The sequence below is a fragment of the Myotis lucifugus genome, unplaced genomic scaffold (genome assembly GCF_000147115.1).
Source record: "Myotis lucifugus unplaced genomic scaffold, Myoluc2.0 scaffold_168, whole genome shotgun sequence".
Taxonomy (NCBI): domain Eukaryota; kingdom Metazoa; phylum Chordata; class Mammalia; order Chiroptera; family Vespertilionidae; genus Myotis; species Myotis lucifugus.
This window is the reverse complement of record NW_005871216.1, coordinates 225,202-250,400: the sequence shown is the minus strand read 5'-3', so window position 1 is coordinate 250,400 and position 25,199 is coordinate 225,202. Positions and strand designations below refer to the sequence as shown.

The 25,199-nt window shown below is 44.2% G+C and overlaps 1 protein-coding gene across 1 annotated transcript in view; it reads right to left on the bottom strand.

The window, feature by feature from the left end:
- C8A (complement C8 alpha chain) overlaps window positions 1–25,199 on the bottom strand; it is a 59,059-nt gene that overhangs the window by 32,068 nt on the left and 1,792 nt on the right. Inside the window, exons 2-5 of the mRNA XM_006096100.3 lie at window positions 15,492–15,594; window positions 10,998–11,142; window positions 9,903–10,050; window positions 4,496–4,685 (exon numbers count right to left, since the gene is read on the bottom strand). Of these exons, the coding sequence (XP_006096162.1) occupies window positions 4,496–4,685; window positions 9,903–10,050; window positions 10,998–11,142; window positions 15,492–15,594 (586 nt within the window). The remainder of the gene's footprint in view (window positions 1–4,495; window positions 4,686–9,902; window positions 10,051–10,997; window positions 11,143–15,491; window positions 15,595–25,199) is intronic.

Here is a 25,199-nt window from a genome sequence, read left to right as displayed (position 1 = left end):
CACAAAAATTTGTGCACTGGTCGGGGGGGGGGTGTCCCTCAGACCCACTTGTGCCCTCTCACAGTCTGGGACCCCTCGGGAGATAACGACCTGCTGGCTTAGGCCCTCTCCCGGGTGGCAGAGGGCAGGCCCAATCCCTAGGTGCCTGCCCCGCGGCCCCTGGTCGGGCTCAGAGCAGGGCCGATTGGGGAGTTGGGGTGCCGTCCCCTGTCATGCACAGAGCAGGGCCAATCAAGGGGTTGGGGTGCTGCCCCCTGTCACGCACAGAGCAGGGCCCATTAGGGGGGTTTCGGCTCCGTACCCTGTCATGCACAGAGCAGGGCCGATCAGGGGGTTGGGGAGCTCCCCCCCGTCACGCATAGAGCAGGGCGGATCAGGGGATTGGGGAGCTCCCCCCTGTCACGTACAGAGTAGGGCCAATAGGGGAGTTGGGGCACCGACCCCTGTCACACACAGAGCAGGGCCAATCAGGGGGTTGGGGCACCACCCCCTGTCACCCACAGAGCAGGGCCGATCAGGGGGTTGGGGCACCGCTGCTGTCACACTCAGGGCAGGGCCGATGGGGAGGTTGCGGCTCTACCCCATCACACACAGAGCAGGGCCCATGGCGGGGGGTTTGGGTGCCTTCCCCTGTCACACACAGAGCAGGGCCAATAAGGGGGTTGTGGAGCTCCCCCCTATCAGGCACATAGCAGGGCCAATCAGGGGGTCGGGGCGCCTTCCCCTTTCAGGAACAGAGCAGGGTGGATAGGGAGGTTGTGGCCCCGCCCCCTGTCATACATAGAGCCACAGGGTGATCAGGGGGTTTGGGCGCTGCCCCCTGTCATGCTGCTCCAGGGGCCAGGAGGCCTCGCGGCTCTGCTGATCCCAGTGCTGGGAGGCATATTACCCTTTTACTATATAGGATAGAGGCCTGGTGCACGGGTGGGGGCTGGCTGGTTTGCCCTGAAGAGTGTCCCTGATCAGGATGGGGGTTCCACTTGAGTGCCTGGCCAGCCTGGATGAGGGGATGATGGCTGTTTGCAGCTGGTCACAACCCCTTCAGGGTGGGGGTCCCCACTGGGGTGCCTGGCCAGTCTGGGTGAGGGGCTGAGGGCCGTTTTCAGGCTGGCGGGCGACTGAAGCTCCCAACCTCTCCTTTTTTCTTTTTTTTTTATTCTAGGATTTATTTACCTTCTATAGCTGTCACTGGAGCTGAGAGCCAGCTCCAGCTTGAGGCCTCAGCTGCTGAAAGCAGGGATCTGGTTTTGTTTGGGTTCTATAATTGTAACACTGTTTCGGTCCTGCTCGCTCCAGCTCTGATGGCTGAAAGCAGGTTTCTGGAGTTTTGTTTAGCTTCTATATTTGCAACAATGTTTCTTAGAGAGCAAGCTCAGAGGCTGGCAAGGCAGGCGGGGAACCTTGGCTTCCTCCGTCACTGGAGCAAGAAAGCCTCCTGTTTGCTTCAGCTGCCTGGTAGCTGACCGCCATCTTGGTTGGCAGTTAATTTGCATATCGCCCTGATTAGCCAATGGGAAGGGTAGCGAAGTTATGGTTAATTACCATGTTTCTCTTTTATTAGATAGGATATATACAATATATTTGTATATATATATATGTATAGATATAATCCTATCTAATAATAGGCACCAGGCCTCTATCCTATATAGTAAAAGGGTAATATGCAAACTGACCCTAACAGCAGAAAGACTGGGAATGACTGGTCACTATGACACACACTGACCACCAGGGGGCAGATGCTCAATGCAGGAGCTGCCCTCTGGTGGTCAGTGCGCTCTCACAGGGGGGATCTCTGCTCAGCCACAAGCCAGGCTGATGGCTGCCAGTACAGCGGTGGTGGTGGGAGCCTCTCCTGCCTCCTCAGCAGCGCTAAGGATGTCTGACTGCAGCTTAGGTCTGCTCCCCGCTGGCAAATGGACATCCCCCAAGGGCTCCTGGGCTGCCAGAGGGATGTCTGACTGCCAGCTTAGGCCCAATCCCCCGGGGAGCAGGCCTAAGCCAGCAAGTAGTCACCCCCGAGGGATCCCAGACTGTGAGAGGGCACAGGCTGGGCTGAAGGACCCCCTACCCCCGAGTGCACAAATTTTTGTGCACTGGGCCTCTAGTCCTAATATATAAAAAGCCAGGGCCCGTCACAACCAAAACACCAGACTGACAACCGAACAGCAGACTGCATGGGGTGACCAGGCCAGCAGCAGGGGAGGGGGGGTGGTTGGGGGTGACCAGACTGCCAGGCAGAGGCAGTTAGGGGTGATCAGGCTGGCAGGGGGGGTAGTTAAGGGTGATCAGGCAGGCAGGCAGGTGAGCAGTTAGGAGCCAGAGGTCCCAGATTGTGAGAGAGATGTCTGACTGCTGGTTTAGGCTCTATCCTGGGCAGTCGGACATCCCCTGAGGGGTCCCAGATTGGAGAGGGTGCAGGCTGGGCTGAGCCTACACCCCCTGCATGAAATTCGTGCACTGGGCCTCTAGTAAATAAATAAAAGGCTAATTGAGCATCAGATTGATACTAAGATATAGAAAATACAGCAGTGTTTTTAGTTACTGTTTAGTATTATTGCTAAAATATTTATTTACAGACACATGCACAGAGATGGTCCTGATAAAATGCTATACTGTTCTGAGCATGTATTTTGTTTTAGCTGAGTTAAAAAGAGAAGGTCACTTGGCTCTGCAACGGACAGATACAGAAAGCATCGCCTGGGTATGGACCAGGGAGGAAAGGGGCAAAGGAAGGCAGGCAGGTGATAACAGTTTTAAACAGAGTAAGTTTGAGTGCTGCCCACAAATGTTCGGTTATTTCATTCCAGGCTCACAGTGGGGTTGCATTTCTCTGCCACCCTGAGCTGAGGCATGGTCTTATGCTTTGCTGGAGCCAAGAAAACAATGGTTAAGAGCACATGAGTGGTTCACTGTGCAATCAGGAGAGCATGTGGCAAGGTAGAACCTCCATCAGTCAGGGTCCTATGTGTCTGATAATATGAGTTTCCTTTCCACTTTCGGATGGACAAGTAGCATCAGTAGGGCACTGCTGCTTCAAATCAGAGATTTCAGAATCCTTTGTTGTCACAGTATAGCCTAGTGCGGCGATCGCCAACCTTTCGGACCTCACAGACCACCAGTGGTCTGCAGACCACTGGTTGGTGACTGCTAGTGCCTGACACATAGGCCCTGGCCCAGACCATCCTCAAGGTTAGGAAAATAGCATCTTCCTGTCTGCCAGCATGGCTTATTTTAGACCTGATGGCAGAGGTGGAAGTGGGTGGGGGAAGCCAACTCCTTAAACACAGACTCCATAAGCCTGCCTTCATCCTGTGTCAATATTTTTCTCTTGAGAAACTTGAAGTGGTGAATATACTTGATAATTGTTTAGAGTCCTAGATTCTACTTTCTCTCTCTATAGATAGAACATGTGTATATATAATGAGTATGACTAAATAGATATAATCTGTATAATTCATTCTTCCTTCTGAATGATATATATCCAGCCTGGCCGGTGCTGCTCAGTGTTGTGCCCCGACCTATGAACCAGGAGGTCACAGTTCAATTCCCAGTCAGGGCACATGCCATGGTTGTGGGCGCCATCCCCTGTGGGGCATGCAGGAGGCAGCTGAACAATGGCTCTCTCTCATCATTGATGTTTCTATCTCTTTCTTCCTCTCTGAAATCAATAAAAATATCTTTACAATACAATAAATAAATAAATAAATAAATAAATAAATAAATATTACACCTATCCAGATGTAGTTCAGATATATCTGGGTTTCAATCTTATCTCTGCCACCTACTTCAGTACAGCTTTGGGCCTGGCACTTTAGCCTTCTAAGTCTCTGGGTTTTTAGCATCTAAAATGGGACAGTGATAGCACCTACCCCATCCTGCTATTATGGGACAATTCGTGTGGAAGTAGAACTGATACACATTTGGTTGAATCCACAGAGGCAGAACCTGCTAATACAGAGGGCTGACTGTTCTTATATTCTATCAGGTCCACAACTTGGAAACAGGTCTTCTGATTAGCAGCCCAGAGAATAGGGCCTGAATCTCTTTTATTGATTTTAGAATGGAGCCACGATCTAGCAGGTGGGTGGTCACACTGACCTCACTCCTCTCCCTAGCCCTGCCCATGCCTCTCAGTGCCCTTTAGCACTGAGAATGTAGGGCAGCGGTTCTCAACCTCTCGGTCGCAACCCCTTTGGGGTCGAACGACCCTTTCACAGGGGTCACCTAAATACATCCTGCATATCAGATATTTACATTACGATTCATAACAGTAGCAAAATTACAGTTATGAAGTAGCAATGAAAATAATTTTATGGTTGGGGGTCTCCACAACATGAGGAACTGTATTAAAGGGTCGTGGCATTAGGAAGGTTGAGAATCACTGATGTAAAGGGACCTTCAGCCACCTACAAGCTCTATGATACATAAAATCTTCCGTGCAAGGCATTCATCTCCCCCAACAAGCCTCTCCTTTGAGTGCCCCGTTGAGACTTACTTCAAAGCGGTACATCAGGAAGTTGTAGGGTTTCCGGAAGTATTTCTCATCATCCCCATAGTACAGACGCTCACAGGCTGGGTCGTATCGAAGTTCCCTCCATTCGCCATTGTATACCATCTCACACTGGCCACCATAATACCTGGCATCGTACACATTCTGAGCTTCTGTCCGGGTCAGGATATTATACCTAGATTGAAAAGGTAGGCAGATAGCATGAAGTAGCTTCTGGACGATATTGCAGCTGGTAGCCTGAGCAGTGGTTTCTCAAACTGTGTTCTGTGGAGTCCTCAAAGTACCTTGAAGGTCACTTTGGGTAAGGATGCGAGACTGGGTGAGCTGGGCCTGGGCCTTTAGGCTCCCTTTTACCAGAGCACCAGATAGCTCCATTCAGCATCTAGAACAGTGCTCCCACATCAGAGACACACCTAAGCACTTACTGAATAAGTTGAGGAAGAATGTGCATAATTATCAAGAGTTTAAGCACAGGAACCGACAGTCTGAACCCATTTCCCATCCCTGCCACATCTAGCTGTGTGACCTTGGGCAAAGCATTTAACTCTCTGTGCCTCGGTTTAATAATCTGGAAAAAGCAGTTAATACTACTGCCCTCATAGAGTTAAACATCAAGCCAAAACATGCAAAGGAATCTTACTAGTTATTAGCATAGATTAAGTACTAAATAAATGTTGCTGCTAGTATTATTTCAGAAAATAATACTGCTGATAAAAAAAAATGTAGGTTTGAAATTTTCGGGGTAAGTCAGTGCTAAGCTGAGAATCTAATCCTCAAGGAGGCCATTGTCTTCAAGGAGGCATGGAATGTCGGAGGGTGCACAGTTTGAAAGTCCGGGAGACTCCTGTTTAATTTCCAGTTCTGCCATTTACTAGCTGTGAGACTTTGGACACATTCTAGAATCTTCCTGAAGGTCATTTTCCTCACTTGAAGAACAGACATAAATAAAACTACCTTTCGGGGTTTTTGTGAAGTCTAAAAGAAAGTGTTAAAGTCAAACAGAAGTCAAGTTGATAGTACATATTAGGCACTCAACAATTGTGCTTCCTTTCCCTGAGCCCGCTACTGTTCCAGAAATATTTTCCCATGCTTCCCTCTCTGGGGTATTTCAAATCTATCTGCTTAAGTTCTGTATTTTGGCCATGGATGGTTTAACCTTATTTAGATAACAATAATGTTAAACAGTTGAAATACAGCTTTAATTTTCTAACCAGAGAAAGTTAATTGAACAGGAGCATTTAAAGAGTTGGTACGAGTTCCAAAATCTGACAATCAAAGACTTCGATGTTCTAGACAATAAATTGATTGCCTGTTTCTGCCTCTCAAACTCCTATCCACCTTCAGGATGCAACTCAAACATTGCCTCCTCTGTACTGCCTTTTTGATGATCTTGGGCAGACAGTCGCCCCTCTTCTGGGGTCCAATGGCATTCAGTGCTTATCTTGTCATATTTGTCTGTGGCCTCTGTGGAAAGGTGCAAAGGCAGTAAGATGTGTAAAAACTAAATAAAACCTGCTTCAGGGAAGTAAATGGACAGCTATAGAGCACCTGGCATGTAGTAGAAATTAAATGTAAATGAACTTCCTTCTTCTCTTTCTTTCTCAACCTCTTTCCTCATATTAGTGGAAGTGAGTAATAATAGCTCTGATGGATTGAATACACACTCTGCCAGACATTTAGCATACATTAGCTTTCAACCCCATGACAGTTTTGCCAATACAGAAATTGAAGCTCAGAAAAATTAAGTAACTTGCTTGTAATCACAGCTAGATTTTTTCCCCCTAGAGTTTTTTGGGCACAAATCTGGGTTCTTTTCCTTTACTTCTATCTTTTCCTTTACTTCTGCACTTTCTATCTTTCCCCCTAGTGAATGGTTTCTGCCTGTAGTTTATAAATTCAAGCTCTCTAACAGGCCAAACAAAAACTCACGGGAATAATATGTCCTAAGCTTATATGTAACCTCCAAGCCTACATCTATTTAAGAAAATCTGGTTGCAGAAGCCCTAGTGAAAAGAAAAAGACAGTTGAGAAATTCTGCTTTTTGAAATTCTGCTATGTAGAAATATTCACACGTGTGTAAAACAATGTGTATAAGGATGTTCACTGCAGTGTTTGTTTATTAGAGAAAATGAAAAACAATCTATCTTTCTATTGGAAGCAGTTAAATAAGTTATTCTATATTTATACTATAGGAGAAGAGTCGACAAACTTTTTCTTTTTTTACAAAGGGCCAGATAGTAAATATTTTGGACCGTGTAGGCTACATGTCTCTGCTGCAACTACTCAGCGCTGCCATTGTAGGGTAGAAAGCGTGTTCCGGTAGGACTATATTTACAAACACAGACAGCAGGCCGAGCTTGGCCTGCAGGCCATACAGTGCTGCTAGAGAACATAATATGGTACTTAAAAAGAGACAATGAAAAATATGGGGGAAATCTTCAAAATGTATTAAGTGAAAAAAGCAAATTGTGGACTATATATAGCAGGATCACATTTATGGAAACTAATGTCTATAATGCACAATACATATTATAGGCACATTTTCCAAACAGTGTATATTGCCCATGCATTTTCCCATGATCTGGAAGTCCCTACACCATGCTGTTACAGGGTCAGCTCTAGGAAGGGCTGAGAGAGAGGGCGATGGGTAGGTGCAGGGCAGGGAGGGTGAGGGAAGACTCAGTTTTACAGAAGTCAAACATAGGTGACGACTGTAATAATAAATACAAATTAAAAACTAGGAAAGGCTTCAATTTGGAAAAAAGATTTCTGGAAAGGCTCCTAAGATCTTGAATAGAAAAAAAATAAAAATGTCAGCTGCTGGGAGTGGAGAAGGAGCCATTCTAGTGGTTTCAGTGTCTGGTGTGGGCAAAGCAGGAAGCTCCTGAGCAAATCTGTGATCTTTGTGCCAATAAGAAGGTAATTATGTTTCAAGTCAAGCCTCAACATTGTATGCTTCTACTCTGTTCACCTGACAGTCACTTTCAAAATCTACAACAATCCCCTTTTATTGGTGTAAGGGGCTAAACTGCATTCCCCCTAACATTCATATGTTGAAATCCTGACCCCCAAAACCTCAGAATTTGACTGCATTTTTGGTGGTAGAGTCATTACCGAGGTAAATAAGTTAAAAGGAGGTCCTTAAGGTGGGCTGTAATCTTGTTAAAAGAGGAAATTTGGACCCAGACCCATATGGAGGGAAGACCATGTGAACATGCAGAGAGAAGATGGCCATCCACAAACCCAGGAGAGAGGCCTCAGAGGAAACCAGCCTGCCGACACCTGGCCATAGACCTTCAGCCTCCAGAACTGTGAGAAAGTACATTTCTGTTGCTTCAGCCACCTGGTAGGTGATACTTTGTTATGGCAACCTGAGCAAACGAATACTATTAGTCGGAAAGAAAATGGAATTTTAGAGCCTTGTCATAAGTGTGCATCTACGTGCGCTTACAGGACTCCATCCTATCTGGTTGGTTTGCTGTGGTGATATTAGGGCAGTTAAGCTGTAATGAAGGCGAGCTGCACCTCCCAGCACCCTCCCCTGGCCCTGCCTGGGCTGCACCGTGGCCGGGTCACTCTGTGATGATTACTCCATCTCCCCGCTCCCTCGTCTGCAAAGATCCAGTTCCTCATATTGATTTCTTCCATTCAGCCAATACTCAGTGAGAGGCTCTTGTGGGGAAAGCTCTGACATCGGGCTCAGATGATAAAAAGGAGGAGTCAGAGCAGCCTGTCTGCCTTCAAAGAGTTTACATTCAAGTTAAGGGACAGGATCCAGGGCCAAGAGGAAGTGCCAGGGAGCTGACTACTGGTCACCAGGGGTGTGGCCTGTGCTGGGTGCTGCAGAAGCAGAGGTGAGGAGGAGTTCTTATCAGGGACCGAAGGACATTGTATCAGATGTCCCAGCCTTGCTGGATATGCACTGGGAGGCTATGACACACAAAGGACTCTGGGAGCAACAAGAAGGGTAAGCCAGCCTAGACCCTGTCAAAAAGGAGGAGTGTCGAGAAGAGTGGAGGAGGTGATGCATAGGTTTGTTAGCTCAGGCTGTCATAAAATACCACAGAATGGGTGACTCAGGGAATAAACATTTATTTTCTCACAGTTCAGAAGGTTGGAAGTCCAAGATCAAAGTGCTGTCAGGATTGGTTTCTGGTGAGGCCTCTTCCTGGTTGCAGATGGCCCCCTTCTCACTGTGCCCTGACATGGCGTCTTCTCTGCATGTTGTGAGAGCAATCTCTGGGGTCTCTCCCTCTTCTTATGAGGTCATGAGTCCTATTGGATTACGGCCCCTCCCTATGACCTCAGTCAGCCTTAATAATCTCCAAATACAGCCACACGGAGGTTAGGGCTTCATCTGATGCGTTTTAGGGGGACAAAATTTAGTTTATAACTCTAGGTAAGATGTTAGGCAGGTGAGAAACATGGGGAAGGACATTTCAGAAATGAGGAATTTAATGTATTAAGTCTTAAAACAAAAGAGTGATGCATTCAAGGAACTGACCCTGAGCAGAATGTATAGGATAAAATTAGAATCAAGGCTGACTGAATCTCAACAGATAAAGACACTGTGCCTGGGAGGTGTGAGTGAGCACTCGTAGAGGGTCAGGCATCTCTCCATATCACCCCAAATCCATCTTCTTTGCCCTGTCAGCCCTGTTAGCCCTGCTTATACCAGCAAGTGCAGTCCAAAGCCAGATGTGAACAGGGATACTGGGGAGGGCACTCAGGTCAGAGAAGCATCATCCTCTGAGACATCAGGGAAGCACTCATGGGAGACTGTCTTCTTAGAGGGGCCTTGGCGATGGAATTGGGGTGAGAGGAGTGAGCAGTGAGTGGGCAGGGGAAAAAGGAGAGGGGAACTCTCAGAGACATAGAGGGGGAAACAAGTATGGCATGCAGGCAGGACTGGGCAAGCCCCCTGTTATGGACTGAGTGTTGTATCCCCCCAGATTTAATATGTTAAAGTCCTGTTCCCTGCTGTGATGGTGTTAGGAGGGGGGGGGCCTTCAGGAGGTGCTTAGATCCTGAGGGTGGAGCTCTCATGAACGGTATTAGTGCCCTTATAAAGGAGACCCCACAGAGATCCCTAGCCCCTGCCGACTTGTGCAAGAGGGCCCTCACCTGACAGTGCTGACACCCTGATCTCAGACTTTCATCCTCCAGAACCATGAGAAAGACATTTCTGTTGTTTATAAGCCACCTAGTGTGCGGCACTTTATTATAGCCCAACAGGACTAAGACACCACCTTTGATGGACAGTGACAGCTGCCTCATGGGAAGCATTCCAGAGGAATCCTCCAAAAAGACCATCTTCTGTCTCCAAAACTAATATTTATGATTGAAGAGAAATCATTCCCTGCTCCTGAATGGCCAGAAGGCACGGACTCACCCAGAGGCTGCCCTCTCAGATCCTGGAATCGGTTCATACAGGGTGCAGTCGTCTTCAACGACCCTGAAATCGTCACAGTTGTCCTCGTCAGAGCCGTCAGAGCAGTCCTTGTCTCCATTGCACACGAGGTGGCGTTTCAGGCAGCGACCTGAGAGAGGAGGTTGTGGATGCTCCTAGAGCCTCCCAGACTCCTCCCTCTCCCTCATGACCCACATCCATCGTCACCAAGTCCATTCCACCTCTGAATCGCCCTCAGCCCTCTCCATCCTATTGCATCCTTCTTTTGTCCTCTCTAACTTCCAGCCTCACTGTCTTCCTCCTGCAGCCCCAGCTCAGGTCCTGCCCCAGGCTCCCTTCTAAAATCTAGCCTCCTCATTACTGCCGAGGTAGTCTTTCTAAAATGCCAATCTGGCTCTGTCATCCCCCTGACCTGTATCCTCCAGTGTCTCCCCATTCCTCTTCCAAAAGCTACAGTCTGACCCCTAGTTCCTACCTGGCCCATCCCCTGCCTCTCTTCCCAAAGACCTGACCTGTAATTATTCCAAACTGACAGGGAACCTTTAAATCCTCGTGTTTTGCACATTCTTTTTCCTAGAAATTCTTTATTTTCCAAGTATCAGTTCAAGTATCATTTTGAAGCCTGCTCAAAGCAGATGTATGCACCCCTGGACCGTGTGCTAATGCCCATTCCCCTGGCTATCCCACAATATTGTCATCGACTCCTTGTAGGCCTCTCTCCTAAGGAGACTAGGAGTACCTTGAGATCAGGCATATTGGTGGGTGTATTTTTAATCTCTATATCACCAGCAGGTAGCCTACTGCCTGGCATGTAATAGATGCACAATCAATATTTATTCAATGAAAGGATGAGTGAGTGAATTATATCTTTTTGAAAAGAATCAACAGATTTTCCTACAAACTTACATCAAAATTACTTGAGTTATTGACTTGGCTTAAAATGCAGGTTCCTGGGCCCCATCTTAAGCCGTTGCTAGGGGAAAAGCTCAGGAGTCCCCCTTTTAACAAGCTCCCAGGGAAGTGTTTTTCATGTTAAGGTGACGAGCACATCTGCTATTCCGCTGGAATGTTACTCACCTGTCTCTTTACACTGGAAATCCTGTCCACACTGCGCTGGCCTTGCACAAGCTGTGGGTCTGCGACAGCTGATTTCATCCCAGACGTCTCCACTGCAGATGGTCCCCCCAAACTTGTTTGGCTGAAGCAGGCTCCGGTGTCGGTACTAAATCAGATTTTGAACCAGACACATTCATTGTCTCTCAATCAACTAAGAGTTGTACAGGCAGGTCTCAGCTCAGCATAAGGAATAACTGTCTAATGATTGAGAGCTGCCTAAAAGGCTGTCTTTTGAAGAAGAGATCAGTGTTCATAAAAAGGGATATTCAACCAGAGGTGGCACAGTCACCAGCTGCAATATTGAATAAGGCCTTCAAGCACAAATGAAAGGCTTGAACACCATATGTCTAGGATCTCCCTAATTCCTGGGAAGAACCTGCTCCTCCCTTCTTCAACCAGTTAGTTCCTATTCACCTTTTGAGATTCATGGTATAGCTCCTCTGAAAGCCTTTCCTAACTAATGGATTCTACAGTTCCCTGTGCATTCCTCTCTTTCTAGATCTTGTCATAGGGTTATGATTGATTGTCCACTTCTTTGTTTACCTTTCTCACTAGTTTAGGAACAATTTTCACATGGGGGTAGGAGTGGAAAAGGAAGGCCCATGTCTTAATTGCCTCAGTGCCTTGATCTATAGTCAGGTACCCAGGAGACACTGTTAGAAGAAGTTTGTTGCCTTGCCAGCTTGGCTCAGTGGTTGAGCGCTGACCAATGAACCAGGAGGTCATGGTTCGATTCCCAGTCAGGGCACATGCTCAGGTTGTAAGCTCAATCTCCAGTGTGGGGTATGTGCAGGAGGCAGCCAATAAATGTGTTTTTTTTTTCTCATCATTGATGTTTCTATCTCTCTCTCCCTCTCCTTTCTGCTCTGAAATCAATAAAAAGATATATTTTTTTTAAAAAGACGTTTGTTGCTTTTCTTCCGCAGCATTTCTTCTGGTCATGGCATCCTCTCTTTCCTTGAGACATATCTCATACAGTTCAGTGGGGATGAGCTCCTCCCCTCAGTCACAGGGATGTCTGAGTATGAACCAGGCCAGGCAACCAGAGCTTCCTATCTCCAAGTTGCAATGATTGGCTCAGGGAGTGGCTCATGGCTCAACCTTAGGGCAGACGGAGTCCTCTCTGAGGGTTTTCTTTCAGAGCTACTGGGAAAGACCATTTCTTTTTATTGAAGTTACTGGGACTGTGGGCATTGAGTGGTAATCTTGCCTACTATGTAGAAAGAGCCCATCCAAGAGTTAGACAAGGAGAGCTCTAAGACATCATCTGAGGCCCTGGGTTCAGCTTTGACTGCAGATGAATGAATACTTGTTGAGAGGAGGACAGAAAGAATAAAAATGCACCCCAGTCTTGGAGCTTTATGTTTTCATGATATTGTAGAAGGAGAAAGCTGAACATTAGGATATCCAGAGACATTTAGTACCCACCCCTGCCTTCAAGAAGCTTAGAGTCTAGCTGAGGAAATAAATCATATAATAATACAAAACATGCTGTATGGAGAGCTCCTTACAAAATGTTCAATAAGGCGACGTGCTGCCCCATATTTTTGCTGCCTCTGACCTTGAATCAACTCTTCAGGCCTCTCCTTCAAGAATGTTAGTAAGGAAGTAGAAAGCAATGATTTGAGCAGTAAGAGATATGGGCTCCTGATCTGAATCTATTTCTCACTTTTTGTGTAAAGTGCAGTATTTGGTACTGTGTGTCTCGATTTCCAAATCTATAAAAATTATGCGGTTGATCTAGTTGACCTCACTAATAACAATTACCAAAGGTACTAAAGATTCTTTTACTGTGTCCTACATTTGGAAGAGCCAGGGCATGAGAATTAAACTGACTTTGGTTCAGATCCCAGATTCATTACCAACTGACCCTGAACAAGTCACTTACCTTCTCTGAGCATCCAGCCTAGCAACATAGAGCCAGTTCCCTTTTCTACTCCTTAAAAAGTTCATCCGAATTTTGAGGCCTGCAGTTACCAACATGGTGATAGTGGTACTGGCACCTACCCTGTATTGAGTGCATATTATTGTCCACACTCTTCACATTCTTTACCTCATTTAATCTCACAAGTTTGAGAGGTTATGTACTACCATGGACCCCATTTTAGACTTGGTTGGAATTCCAGTTCTACCATTTACCATGCATGGCAAATTGCTTGACATCTCTGACCCTCAGTTTTCTCATCTATAAAATGACAGCTATTTCAGCATGTTGTGAAGATCTGTGATAATACATGTAAAAAAACTAGCACTTTGCCTTATTGCTGGCATGCAATCAATAATCATAGTTATCGACATCATCATCATTCTTGTAGTCAACTGTTGGGCTACTCCAGAAGGATTTATGACTGAGTGGGAATTGGATCAGGTGACCCCCTAATGTCATTGTTATTCTCCATCGTGTTCCAGGAGAGGCCGTAGAGTGAAGTGGTCAGGCACAATGGGCACTTGAGAATCACACTGATCAAGTTTTAAACGCGGGCTCTGCCACTTTCTTAACGGGAGACCCAAGCAAAGGGGATGATGAGATCTATCATGTACAGTTGGCTGTGAAAGTCAATAAGACAATTTATTTAAAGCATTAGCACAGTGCTGGCATATAGGCATTACTTCACAAATAGTGACTGTCCTCGCCATTATCATCCTTCCTGTGGTGACTCTACTGGAAATAATGGTGCAAACATGAGGTTTGTCCCCACTGGCTCCCTGTTTTCTAGGTTGTTACCAAATAATGAAGACATTGTGTTGCAGGAAGGTTGGTGCGGACATTCCCTGAGGGACTTTTTCGTGCTGTAGCCTGTGGTGGGTGTCATTAAGACGTAATTTCCTCTTTTAGCTCCTAGATAATGTTTCTTTCCAGAAATGCACATCTTTGTGTGATTTCGAGAGGAAGAAACATATTAATACTAGTAAAAAGAAACTAGAGTGTCTTTCACTTCACAGGATTTAATTATTTTAAGGAAATCATTCAATTCTGATTTAACCTATAAGTCATTCACTTGTGCTATATGCTATCTAAACTGCAATGTATGAGAAAATGCAGTTTGGGATATATGGTAGATTGAATAATGGCCATGTAAAAAAAAAGAAAGAAAGAAATCTTAACCCTTGAACGTTGTGAATGTTACTTTATTTGAAAAAAGGGTATTTGCAAACATTATTAAGGTTTTTGAGATGAGATTATTCTGAATAATCCAGGTAAGCCCTAAATGCCATCACAGTGTCCTTATAAGAGGAAGGCAGAGGGAGATGTCACACAGACACACAAAGGAGACACACAGAGGAGGAGGCAATTGACCACAGAGGCAGGGATTGGGGTGATGGAGCCACATGTCAAGGATTGTCAATAGCCACGAGGAGCTGGAAGAGGCAAGGAATAGATTCTCCCCTGGAGCCTCCAGAGGGAGGGTAACCCTGCTGATACCTTAGTTTCAAACATCTGGTCTCCAGAATTGGGAGAGAATAAATTTCTGTTGTTTGTGGCAATTTGTTACAGATGACCCAGAGAACTACTACAGGATCTCAGAGCAAAATGAGCATTTGGGGGCCAGTCTCGAATGAAAACTGTGGCAGCCTAGGGTTCTTTGGCATATGTCGGAGATGGGAGTGGCAGAACAATGAAGTTCAGGGTTTGAAGTTGAATAAACTAGGCCCAAATGATGTTTCTACCACATTGTGGTTTTCAACAGCTCATCAAACATTCGTGGGCACTTTCACATCTAACTAAAGAGTGGGTCTGGAGTAAGTAGGACCATCAGCCAACTCTGCTAAAGCTCCTGTAAAAAAAGGACAAGGTGCCTAGCCGGTGTGGTTCAGTGGTTGAGCATTGACTTATGAACTAGGGATTCTGAACAAAGTCGGAAATTTAATATTCCTCCCCACTGGAACAGCATTCCTCCCAGCATCCCCCTTCCTTTGATATACCACTGAGTTTACCCACCATTGTGGACCATTCAAAAACACTTAGACGTGCATGATAGACACATATTGGTTCATTGGGTGTGTCTTCCTTTTCAACCTATGGAAGTGGAATCCTCAGGAGCCCCCTCTGTGATATGCTCTGGTTTGTCTCATCTCACCAGCGTCATGGACAGCGAGGCATTTGTTCCTAAGCCATTCGTCCCTTCAGATGGCCCTTATTCGAAGGCAGTAGATTGGCCAGAACCCAGAGAGGCCATCATGGGTCAGTGTGCCCCTGTCCAAATAACCACTTTTCTGAGTATAAGCCTATAGCATACACATATTTTGCAGCTTCACCCAATAATGCCTTACAAACAAAATCAGGAGAGGCAAAAAAAAGTTCTACCATCCACGTACCCATGGCTTCCAACTACCTTTTTCTAGAACCAATTTCTCCCCATACCTTCAGATTTATAGGCCTCGGTGCTTATCTTATTTGAATGCCTGTACACAACTCAAATATTAAATGCCCCCAAACTGGTCACAGTGTCTTACCTTTCTGTCCTGGCATTGAATGCATTCTGTCCACTCTGACCAGTCACTCAGCTGGCAGTTCACTGCTGTGAATGTCAAGCTCCCAGCCCCCCGACTCACTCTCCTAAAAGAAGAAAGATCCAAGCTTCAATTTAAAAATTTTTATTATAATTCCAAAAAGCCTTTTAGTATGAAGGCATGTTAATAATAGGAAAACAGATGCTGAATTTTTTTCTGTTTTATTGAGGTATAATTGACAAAAATTATATATATTTAGGTATGCTATAAAATATCCTTCTAATAATAAAGAGATAATGTGCAAATTAACCCTCACACCCTCACAAGATAGCTTCCTATGACCAGGCCAGCAGGGGGGTTAGTGAGGGACAACCAAACGACTGGACAGTAGGCTGTGTGGGGCTACAGGCCGGTTGGGGGGTGTGAGGGGCAACCAGGCCAGCAGGGGGGGGGCAGTTAGGGGTGACCAGGCCAGCAGGGGGGCAGTTAGGGGCAATTAGGCTGGCAGGGGTGCAGATAGGGGCAACCAGGCAGGCAGGCAGGTGAGCAATTAGGAGCCAGTGGTCCAGGATTGTGAGAGGGATGTCTGACTGCCAGTTTAGGCCCGATTCCCGGGGGCATCCCCCCAGTCTAGGCTGAGGGGACGCCCCCCTTCTCCTCCCCCCCTCCATGCATGAATTTCATGCATGGGTAGGATCCCTAGGCCTGGCCAGCCATCAAGGCCGATCTGTGGGGAAACTGGCGGGGTGATCAGTGTCCTCCCACTGGCACCCACTTTGGCTGGCCTGGGGTCTGTGGGCTGGGGGCAGCTCCTGCATTGAGCATCTGCCCCCTGGTGATCAGTGTGCATCATAGCAACTGATCGTTCCACCGTTTGTTCTGATGTTCGGTCGATTTGCATAATAGGCTTTTATTATATAAGATATATAAATAATTGCCACAATGAAGCTAATTAACAAATCCATCACCTTGCAATCACTTTTTTTGGAGGGGTGAGAGCACTTAATACCTACTCTTTTAGCAAATTTCAAGTAAATATACAATACAGTATTAACTATTGTCACCGCACTGTATATTGCGTCACCAGAACTTACTCATCCTAGAACCAAAAGTTTTTTCTCTTTGACCAATCTCTCCCCATGTTCTCCCCTCTTCTGTCCCTATAACCACTTACTATCATCTACTCTCTGGTTCTATGAACTCAACTTTTTTAGATGCAGTATTCTCTTCCTCCATCTGGCATTTCTCACTTAGCATAATGTCCTCCAGGTTCACCCTATGTTCATCCACAAATGGCAGAATTTCTTTTTTTATGGCTGAACATAGGCTGACTTTTCTAAGTTGTAAAGTTTGCCCATTGATTTGGGCATCTGGGTACCCATGGCAGCAATGTCACAAGATATTCCCTTACCCTTCCAGTTATTTGGAGGCGGGAGTGGGCAGAGAGCAGGGGGTGGAGGGAATGTTCAGGGATGCTCAGTTATTCTTACCTGGAAGGCTTGGTTCTAAGGGCATGTCCACACTGGAATGACTTTATCTTCCTTCTTAAGAATTATATGTTGTGTTTTTATTTATTTATTTTTAATATATTTTTATTGATTTTAGAGAGGGAGAGTGAAATAGAAACATCAATGATGAGAATCATTGATTGACTGCCTCCTGCATGTCCCCTACTGGGGATCAAGCCTGCAACCCTGGCATGTGCCCTTGATTAGAATCAAACCTGGGACCCTTCAGTCCACAAGCTGATGCTCTATCCACTGAGCCAAACTAGCTAGGGCTACAAATGATGTACACCTTGTACATTGCCCTTTCTCTTTCCCCCAGTTTCTTTTATTGAAGTAAAATGCACAATATAAAAGTTACTATACTTTTAAGTGTGCAGTTCAGCAGCATTAAGTACATTCATGTTGTTCTGCCACCATCACCACCATCCATGTCCAGCACTCTTCATCTCTCTGTATCAGTTTTAAGTTTCCAAGCTTAAACAAAGGAAAAGATGTGCATATTTCCCTTCCTGTCAGTCACACTTTTAAGAAATAAAAAATGAAAATTTTATCATGCCCCTGTTCTTACAGGTATGATGCTAGAGGGTTTATATAAAATCTCTCTTTTCATTCTATATGAATCTTATTTTTACAGAGATGAGTACTGAAGAGAATTAATATTTTTGAAGTCTGAGTAGCAAAAAGCCAGTGGGTAAAAACATGGGGTCTTGGGTGAAGAGACTGAGTTTTAATCTTAGCCCCCCACTGACTTTGAAAACTTGAACTTCACTGAGCTATAGCTCTCCCATCTGAAGAACTATGTTAGCAATATTGGTTAACAGGTTTATTGAAAGCACATTAAAATGCTTATAAAGTGTTTATTAAAGATTGGCTTTTATTATTATACACTAGAACATTACATGGATTTTCTCATGTAATCTCTATAACGATCCTAGGAGGTAAATATAATCAGCCCTATCTACACTAATAAAAGAGAAACATGCAAATTGGTGTCACTCCGCTATGCCCACCAGCCAATCAGATGAGTATGCAAATTAACCCAACAAAGATGGCGGTTAATTTACATACGCAGGCGCAGAGTGAAGACTGAAGGCTCTGGCCAGAGTGAAGACTGAAGACTGAAGACTGAAGACTGAAGACTGAAGAGGCTTGGCTTCTCCGCTGCGGCCGGACCAAAGACCTGGGTCCCAGGTGCCGGAGGAAAACTGGTGCCGGCAGCCAGGGGAAGGAAGGCCTATTGCGTGAATCTTCGTGCAACGGGCTTCTAGTTTTACATATAAGAGAGTTTAGATCCTAAAAGCTAAGTAATCCTGAAGTCATAGCCCAGAGTGACAGAGGCAGAATTTGAACTAGTTGGCTTGATGGCAAAGCCCATCTCTTGCTCCTCATGGTGTTTGTCTGGCTCCAAGCCTGAGCCTCTTTCCATAGCATCACCACCACTGCTCCTATACCTTCAAAGCCTGGTCAGCCCACTGGGCAAAGTAGTCAGCTTGTCTGTTACCAGCCACGTTGCCACAACCTCTGAGAATCAGGCAGCCTCTTCTGTAATGAATGGAACAACTATCTCCCTAGTGTAGAATTAAAAAGTACTTCAAATCTCATGCTAATTATGCCAGAGCTGCTACCCATGAGGAAGGATGGCACCTAGGCTGCACCCCTAGACAAGGTAGTCAGGAAAATGACTGTCTTTAACACTAGTTCTCAAACTTGGGTCCCAGGACCCTTTTATACTATAACGTGCTACTGAGAACTCCAAAGAGCTTTTGTGTAAGTGTACTAGAGCTATTGATATTCACAAAATTCAGAACTGAAACTGAGAAAAACTTAAAATATATTTTTATCTATTTAAAATTACAAAAATAAAACCATTACATGTTTCAATATATATATAAAGTAAGTGTATTAAAAATACATTTCCGCTGAACCGGTTTGGCTCAGTGGATAGAGCATCGGCCTGCGGACTCAAGGGTCCCAGGTTCAATTCCGGGCAGGGGCATGTACCTTGGTTGCGGGCACATCCCCACTGGGGGGCGTGCAGGAGGCAGCTGATCGGTGTTTCTCTCTCATCGATGTTTCTAACTCTCCATCCCTCTCCCTTCTTCTCTGTGAAAAATCAATAAAATATATTTTAAAAAAATACATTTCCAAGAATAATAATTAGTGAGAAAGTGTCATTTTTTTATATTTTTGCAAATATCTTTAATGTCTGGTTAGTAGAAAGCAGCTAGATTCTCATTTCTGCTGCTTCATTCCATCTGTTGCTTTATGTGGCTTTGGTTGAATTATATGAAAACAATCCCTCCTTGTACATTTATATAGTTGAAAGGTTATGCAGTTGAAGAGTGTTTTAATAGTCTCTTCAGATAACTGTTGCTGTTCTTTGATACTACACCAAAACTTGACAATGGGCAATTCCTTAAATGTTAATTGCAATGTGGAATCTAAAAGCATATCAATGAATTTTTTGTACATTGTTTCATTAAAATCCACTAGTCTATTTATACTTCCAATGGATCTGATACCCATACATGATTTTTGTAACCTTAGGCATTGGAAATTTGAAAAATAATGGTTCACTAATTATTCATATTTTAAAAATATTAACACATTCTTATGCAACATAAAAAGTCAAATTTATTAAGATTGCCAGTGATGTCTTCAAGCTCATCATAGTGGATATGTTTTACCAAAATTTTGATTTTTGCTTGAAAGCTCAAATTTTGTCATTGGTAACAATAGTGTTATTTTTTTAAGTGATAAGCTCTCTGTTCGTTTTTGAGACAAAATCTGCCAAATATGTAAGCCTGAATAACTGCAGTTTGACAGTTATCCTGTTGAGTAAGAACAATGTTCCAGGGGAAAAGGTGGCTACTTTTACTTAAAACTCAAATGATTGTTTTTACAAAAGACAAACATCATACTTCAGTGCACAAAAGTTCTTGGTGAATTCTTCCCATTTTGATACACAGAACATTTAAATAACATGTATTCAAGATTGAGGCTTAATAAAATTAATAATTTTTATGTTTCAAAAAGGACTTTCTTGTCCTAGCTGATTTTGCTCAGTGGGCAGAGTGTCGGCCCACAGACTGAGGGGTCCCGGGTTCGATTCCAGTCAAGGGCATGTACCTAGGTTGCAGGATCAATCCCCAGCCCTGGTCAGGGCACCTGCAGGAGGCAACCAATCAAGGTGTCTCTTTCACATCTATGTTTCTCTCTCTGTGTCTCTCCCCTCCCTTCCACTCTCTAAAAATCAATGGAAAAGTTATCCTCAGGTGAAGATTAACAAACAAACAAAAAGACAAAACTTTCTTAAATAAAACTTAATTTCTTTCCTGTGAGTTTGGTGCCACCTCCTTGATTTGTATCAAGGCCACAGTAGTTTTACCTGCCATTACTTTTGCACCATCCATGCAAATATAAACACAGTGAAAGGGGCAAATGTCTTAATATTGTTGTGAAATTGTTTTGAACTCAGAGGACCGCCCCCCACACCCCACCTCAACCCATCTTTGAAAAGATCTTAGGGACTTCCTGGGCTCTATAAACCATACTTTGAAAGACACTGTGATCTTTAAAATGATGCTAGTATGCATATAACCCCACCCCTACTATCCCTTCAAAGAAAACTTCAGTGCTCAGCTCACAATATGCATCTCTATTCTGAAATTTCTTTCATGGCTCTGGGAGACCTCATCATCCCAATAAATGAGCCATCCAACATTCTGCCCCCTCAGTTGCATCTTTTCCTCGTCTCTGATGACCTTTTTTTTTTTTCACTCCAGTATCTTCCATGGTCACATCCTGGATCTTCTCACTTTCTGAAACAGCTTCTCCTCCAAATCACTAATTCACAAGTCATCTGCAAATAGTTACTTGGGGGCTCCACAGCTTCTTCTCATCTATCATATATGCTCAAGGGTTCCCATTGCACTTTGGATCTCATCGGGCCTCCATTCTCTTCACTCCTAAGCTTTCTTTCTATTCATAGGACCCCCTCCTATTTTAATTTCCCTTTATAACTAGTTTTGAATTCATGATCTATAATTTTAAAATCTTAATTATATCCTAAATTCCTAGACCCCACAGTTCCCTTGACCACATCTACCTGTAGAAGCCAATCCTGAATAAATCCAATTATCTGTCCCTTTACCTGGTGAGCTCCTAGATTTCTTTCAATCTCATCATAAACATCAGTTCCTTAGGGAGGCACTGTCACGACCCAGACTGTTTAGATACCTCTTTTCATATGATTTGGTCAAGCTCTGCACATCTTCTCCACACTTAATTATCAAACTTGTAATATTTGTATAATTTCTATCTTCTCCATCAGATTGTAAGCTGTATGAAGGCAAGTACTGTCTGTATGCTTGCTGCTGAAGTTCCAGCATCTATCAAGATGCCAGACCCAAGCAAAGTGCTCAGTAAATATTTAGGAAAGGAAAAAAGAAGGGAGGCAAGGAGGAATAAAAAAGGAGGGTGAGAGGAAGGAAGGAGGAAATGAAAGAATTGAAACAATTTATGGGAAATAGAGTGGCATTGTTTCAAGATTTATTTGAATCTAGTTTTCAGTTATAATCTAATTAAATGATTCTGGCATCTAGACATTCAAATGGATCAAGGTTTATTCCATCTGTCACTTTGCCGATAGATTATCCTAATAATAAACGTTTGAAGCATGGGAACAGAGAGAAAGACAAGGGTTCTAGTTATCAAAAAGGTGGGAGAGAAGGTTTGGGAGCAGAAATGTCTCCAGCATTAGTTCTGCATCTCACTATAGAATTGTCAAGATAATGTCAATGTAAGCCTACAGAGACTGCATTATGATGTCAGAATGGAAGGAAACAGTATTAATGGATGGAAGCAAAAGCCTAGTCAGAGTAGTGCTGTGTTGCTGTAGTTCTAAAAGCTTTGTGACATGATGTCTAGACAGAGGCACACACAGTAATGCTATCACTGAAGCAAGAGTACAAAAGGTACACAGAACCATTCATTAAATCATAACGGGGCTCCAACCTTCTAGCCATTAATAATGTGACCAGCATTTTCTCTTATCGTTCCAATGAATTTTTAAATGTAGCTTATTTTTGCTGATTATAAAAGTAATGCATTCTCATTAAAGAGAACATAGAAAAGATAATGAAAGGGAAAATTGCCCCAGTTCCTGCCAATATTAATATTTTTTCATATTTCCTTTCACTCTTTATTTTCATAACATAGTTGAGGTCATACAGAGTATTGCATCTTATACCCTGCATTTCCACTTGATATTGCAGCAGAAATGTAAACTATTTATGATGGTTCCACTCCTCTAACATCAAACAATTAGATTATCGAGCACCCAGTTTTTCTGTGTCCTAAGTTATTTATTGAAGATATATCCTGCAGAATGGGATGGCTGAGTGGAAGGATAGAAGTGATTTTAAAGCTTATGACACATATGGCCCAATAGCTTTCCAAAAGAATTGTACCAATGTTTCAATTACTTAAGGAACCATTAATAAATCTGTGGCCTAGTAAATCTTGGCAAATAGTTTAAAAGCATCTCCCAGCTACTAAAAATCAACTCAAGCAATAAGACATTTACTATAGAGCACTGGGATTTGAGAGTCTTTGTGCATGTACCTTGCTGTGCTACTCTATTCAAGTTGATTTAACTATCTGGCTTTTAGTTCTTTCCTCTGTAGAATCACACAAGTCAATATAGTGCTACTGCAGGGTTTCTCAGAGAATGCTCTGTAGAGTACTAGTTCCTGAGAGATGTGCCTGAGACGGAAGCAGAAAAGATTAGATACATGGTCAAATACATTTAGATATATTGCATACAACATACTACTTTTGGAGATTCAAAATGTCCAACGACATATTAAAGGCACCGAGAAGTTCTGCATTTTAATTTACTTAACCTAGCATTTACCCAATTTTTTGAACATTTTTTTCAGGTGACATCTGTAAGACTATGTAACACAGTTGAAGAAACACTGATATAACAGAAAGGGATGTGGAGTCCAACAAACATGAATTTAAATCCAGTTTCTTTACTTCATAAACTTCAATTTTCTTATTACTAAAAAGCCAGGATAAGCCTAACACACATGTTAGTTTCTTATCTCTAGCCTCCTTCACCCCACATGTGTCAGCAAATCTCTCCATCTTTGTCAAAATGTATTGAAGGCCACTCTTCATGGGGCCGTGGACTGGTGAGATGCTTGCCATCTGCCTTTTTAAATAGGGTGGCATATTGGGCAAAGGGCATAAAACCTGAAGATGAACCTACAACTTGCAAGCCCAGTTCTTGACCTCAGATTGTGGCCACCTCAGCAATTTAGATCACAAAATAATAATTAGCTGCCAGTCCTAAACTAGAAGGGCAAAAGCCCTAACCCTGATTATTGCCAGGGTTGGCTCAGCTTATATTCAAAGCTGATTGTCGTCACTAATTATATAATCTTGAGCCAGTCCCAATCACTTACATGGCATTACATCATGAAACGGAAGTATTTCACGTTTGATTGTGAAGTGCTGAGTCTCCAGGGACCTCCCTGTTGCTAAGTGCGGTGGGAAGTCTGCCGGGTTGGTCCGACTGGCTCTCTGTTAACCACTGTGCCCTTCTTCAAGGCTTTCCTCTCTTGGACTCCTCGTACCACGCTGTCTTGCTCCCTTCCTTTCTCAGGGGCCAGTTCTCTTTGACTTCTCCAAAAACTGGAATTCCTCAGGGTGCAGTCTTGCCTCTCTTCTTTTCTCTTTCTGCTTTTCTCACTCCTGAGATCCATTTTCTGACCTTCACAAACCATCTCTATGAATGCCCCCTAAAGTAGATCTTCACCTTGGACCACTCCTCTGAAATCCTGTTTTGTTTATCCAACTGCCCATTTCATATCTCCATTACGTGTCTCTCACACATGGGAAATGTAAAGGCTCCAAATATAAACTCTTAATTTTCTCCTTTTAACCAGCTTCTGTCTCGGTTTTACTTACATCAGTAAGTGGAGCCACCATAACACACCGTTGCTCAAACCAGTTACCTGCCATCGCCTTCATTCCTTCCTCCCCCCTGGCCCCCACAGCCAGTCCTTGGGAAATGTCTGTCAATATTACTTTCAGAATGTTATCACAAGTATCTTCCCTCCCACCTACCTGTACACGCCCCCCCCCCGCCCCCGTCCTAATTTAAGGCACTGGTATCTCTCATCCATATCGCTGCTGAGGCCTCCAATGACACCTTCCACTTCACCTTTCTCCTATCCCTTCTTTGCACAGTCACAAGGATGTGTGTTTTTTTGTTTTGTTTTTTGGGGGGTTTTTTTATTATTGATTTTTTTTACAGAGGAAGAGAGAGGGATAGCGAGTTAGAAACGTTGATGAGAGAGAAATATCGATTAGCTGCCTCCTGCACACCCCCTACTGGGGATGTGCACACAACCTAGGTACATGCCCTTGACTGGAATCGAACCTGGGACCCTTCAGTCTGCAGGCCAACACTCTATCCACTGAGCCAAACCAGTTAGGGCAAGGATGGTTTTTTAATTAGAAATCAGATAATAGCCGTCTTTTATAAAACCATTCAGTATTGTTTTTTGTTTGTTTGTTTCTTTGTGTGGTTTTTTTTACTACACATATACTATAACTCAAATTCCTCATCATGGTGCCCTAGGTCCTCTGTGATACTTTTAGACATCCTCTCATGGCACAATCCTCTCACGGCACAATCCCCTGCTCTGTGTTCCTCCCATCCTTCAGGTCCACCAACATGACTGGCCGCTTCCCACGGTTGGGCCTTCACACATGCGGACCTCTCCATTCTCCCCTGCTCCTTACGTGGTTTCTCCTTGCCCTCCTTCATGTCCCAGCTTAAATGCTGCCCCTACAGAGAACCGCTCCCCAACCAGCCTATCTTCAGATATCCTCTAACAAAGGGCCTATTCTTTCCTTCATGGTATTTATCATGCATTCTACTGAAATGTTTTGCTTACATGTTTATTGCCTATCACTGCACTGTGAATTCCTTGAGGGTAGGGACATTATCTGTTTGTTCACCACATGGTACCTAGTATACCTGAAATCATAATAATAAAAGGCTAATATGCAAATGGTCATCACACCTTCACACTTAATGACTGATCAGCAGGAGGCAGGGCTTGATGAGGGACCTGAGGCTTGTATCCCCTGTCAAGCCTGTGGGGGCTTGACGGGGGTGGGGCTG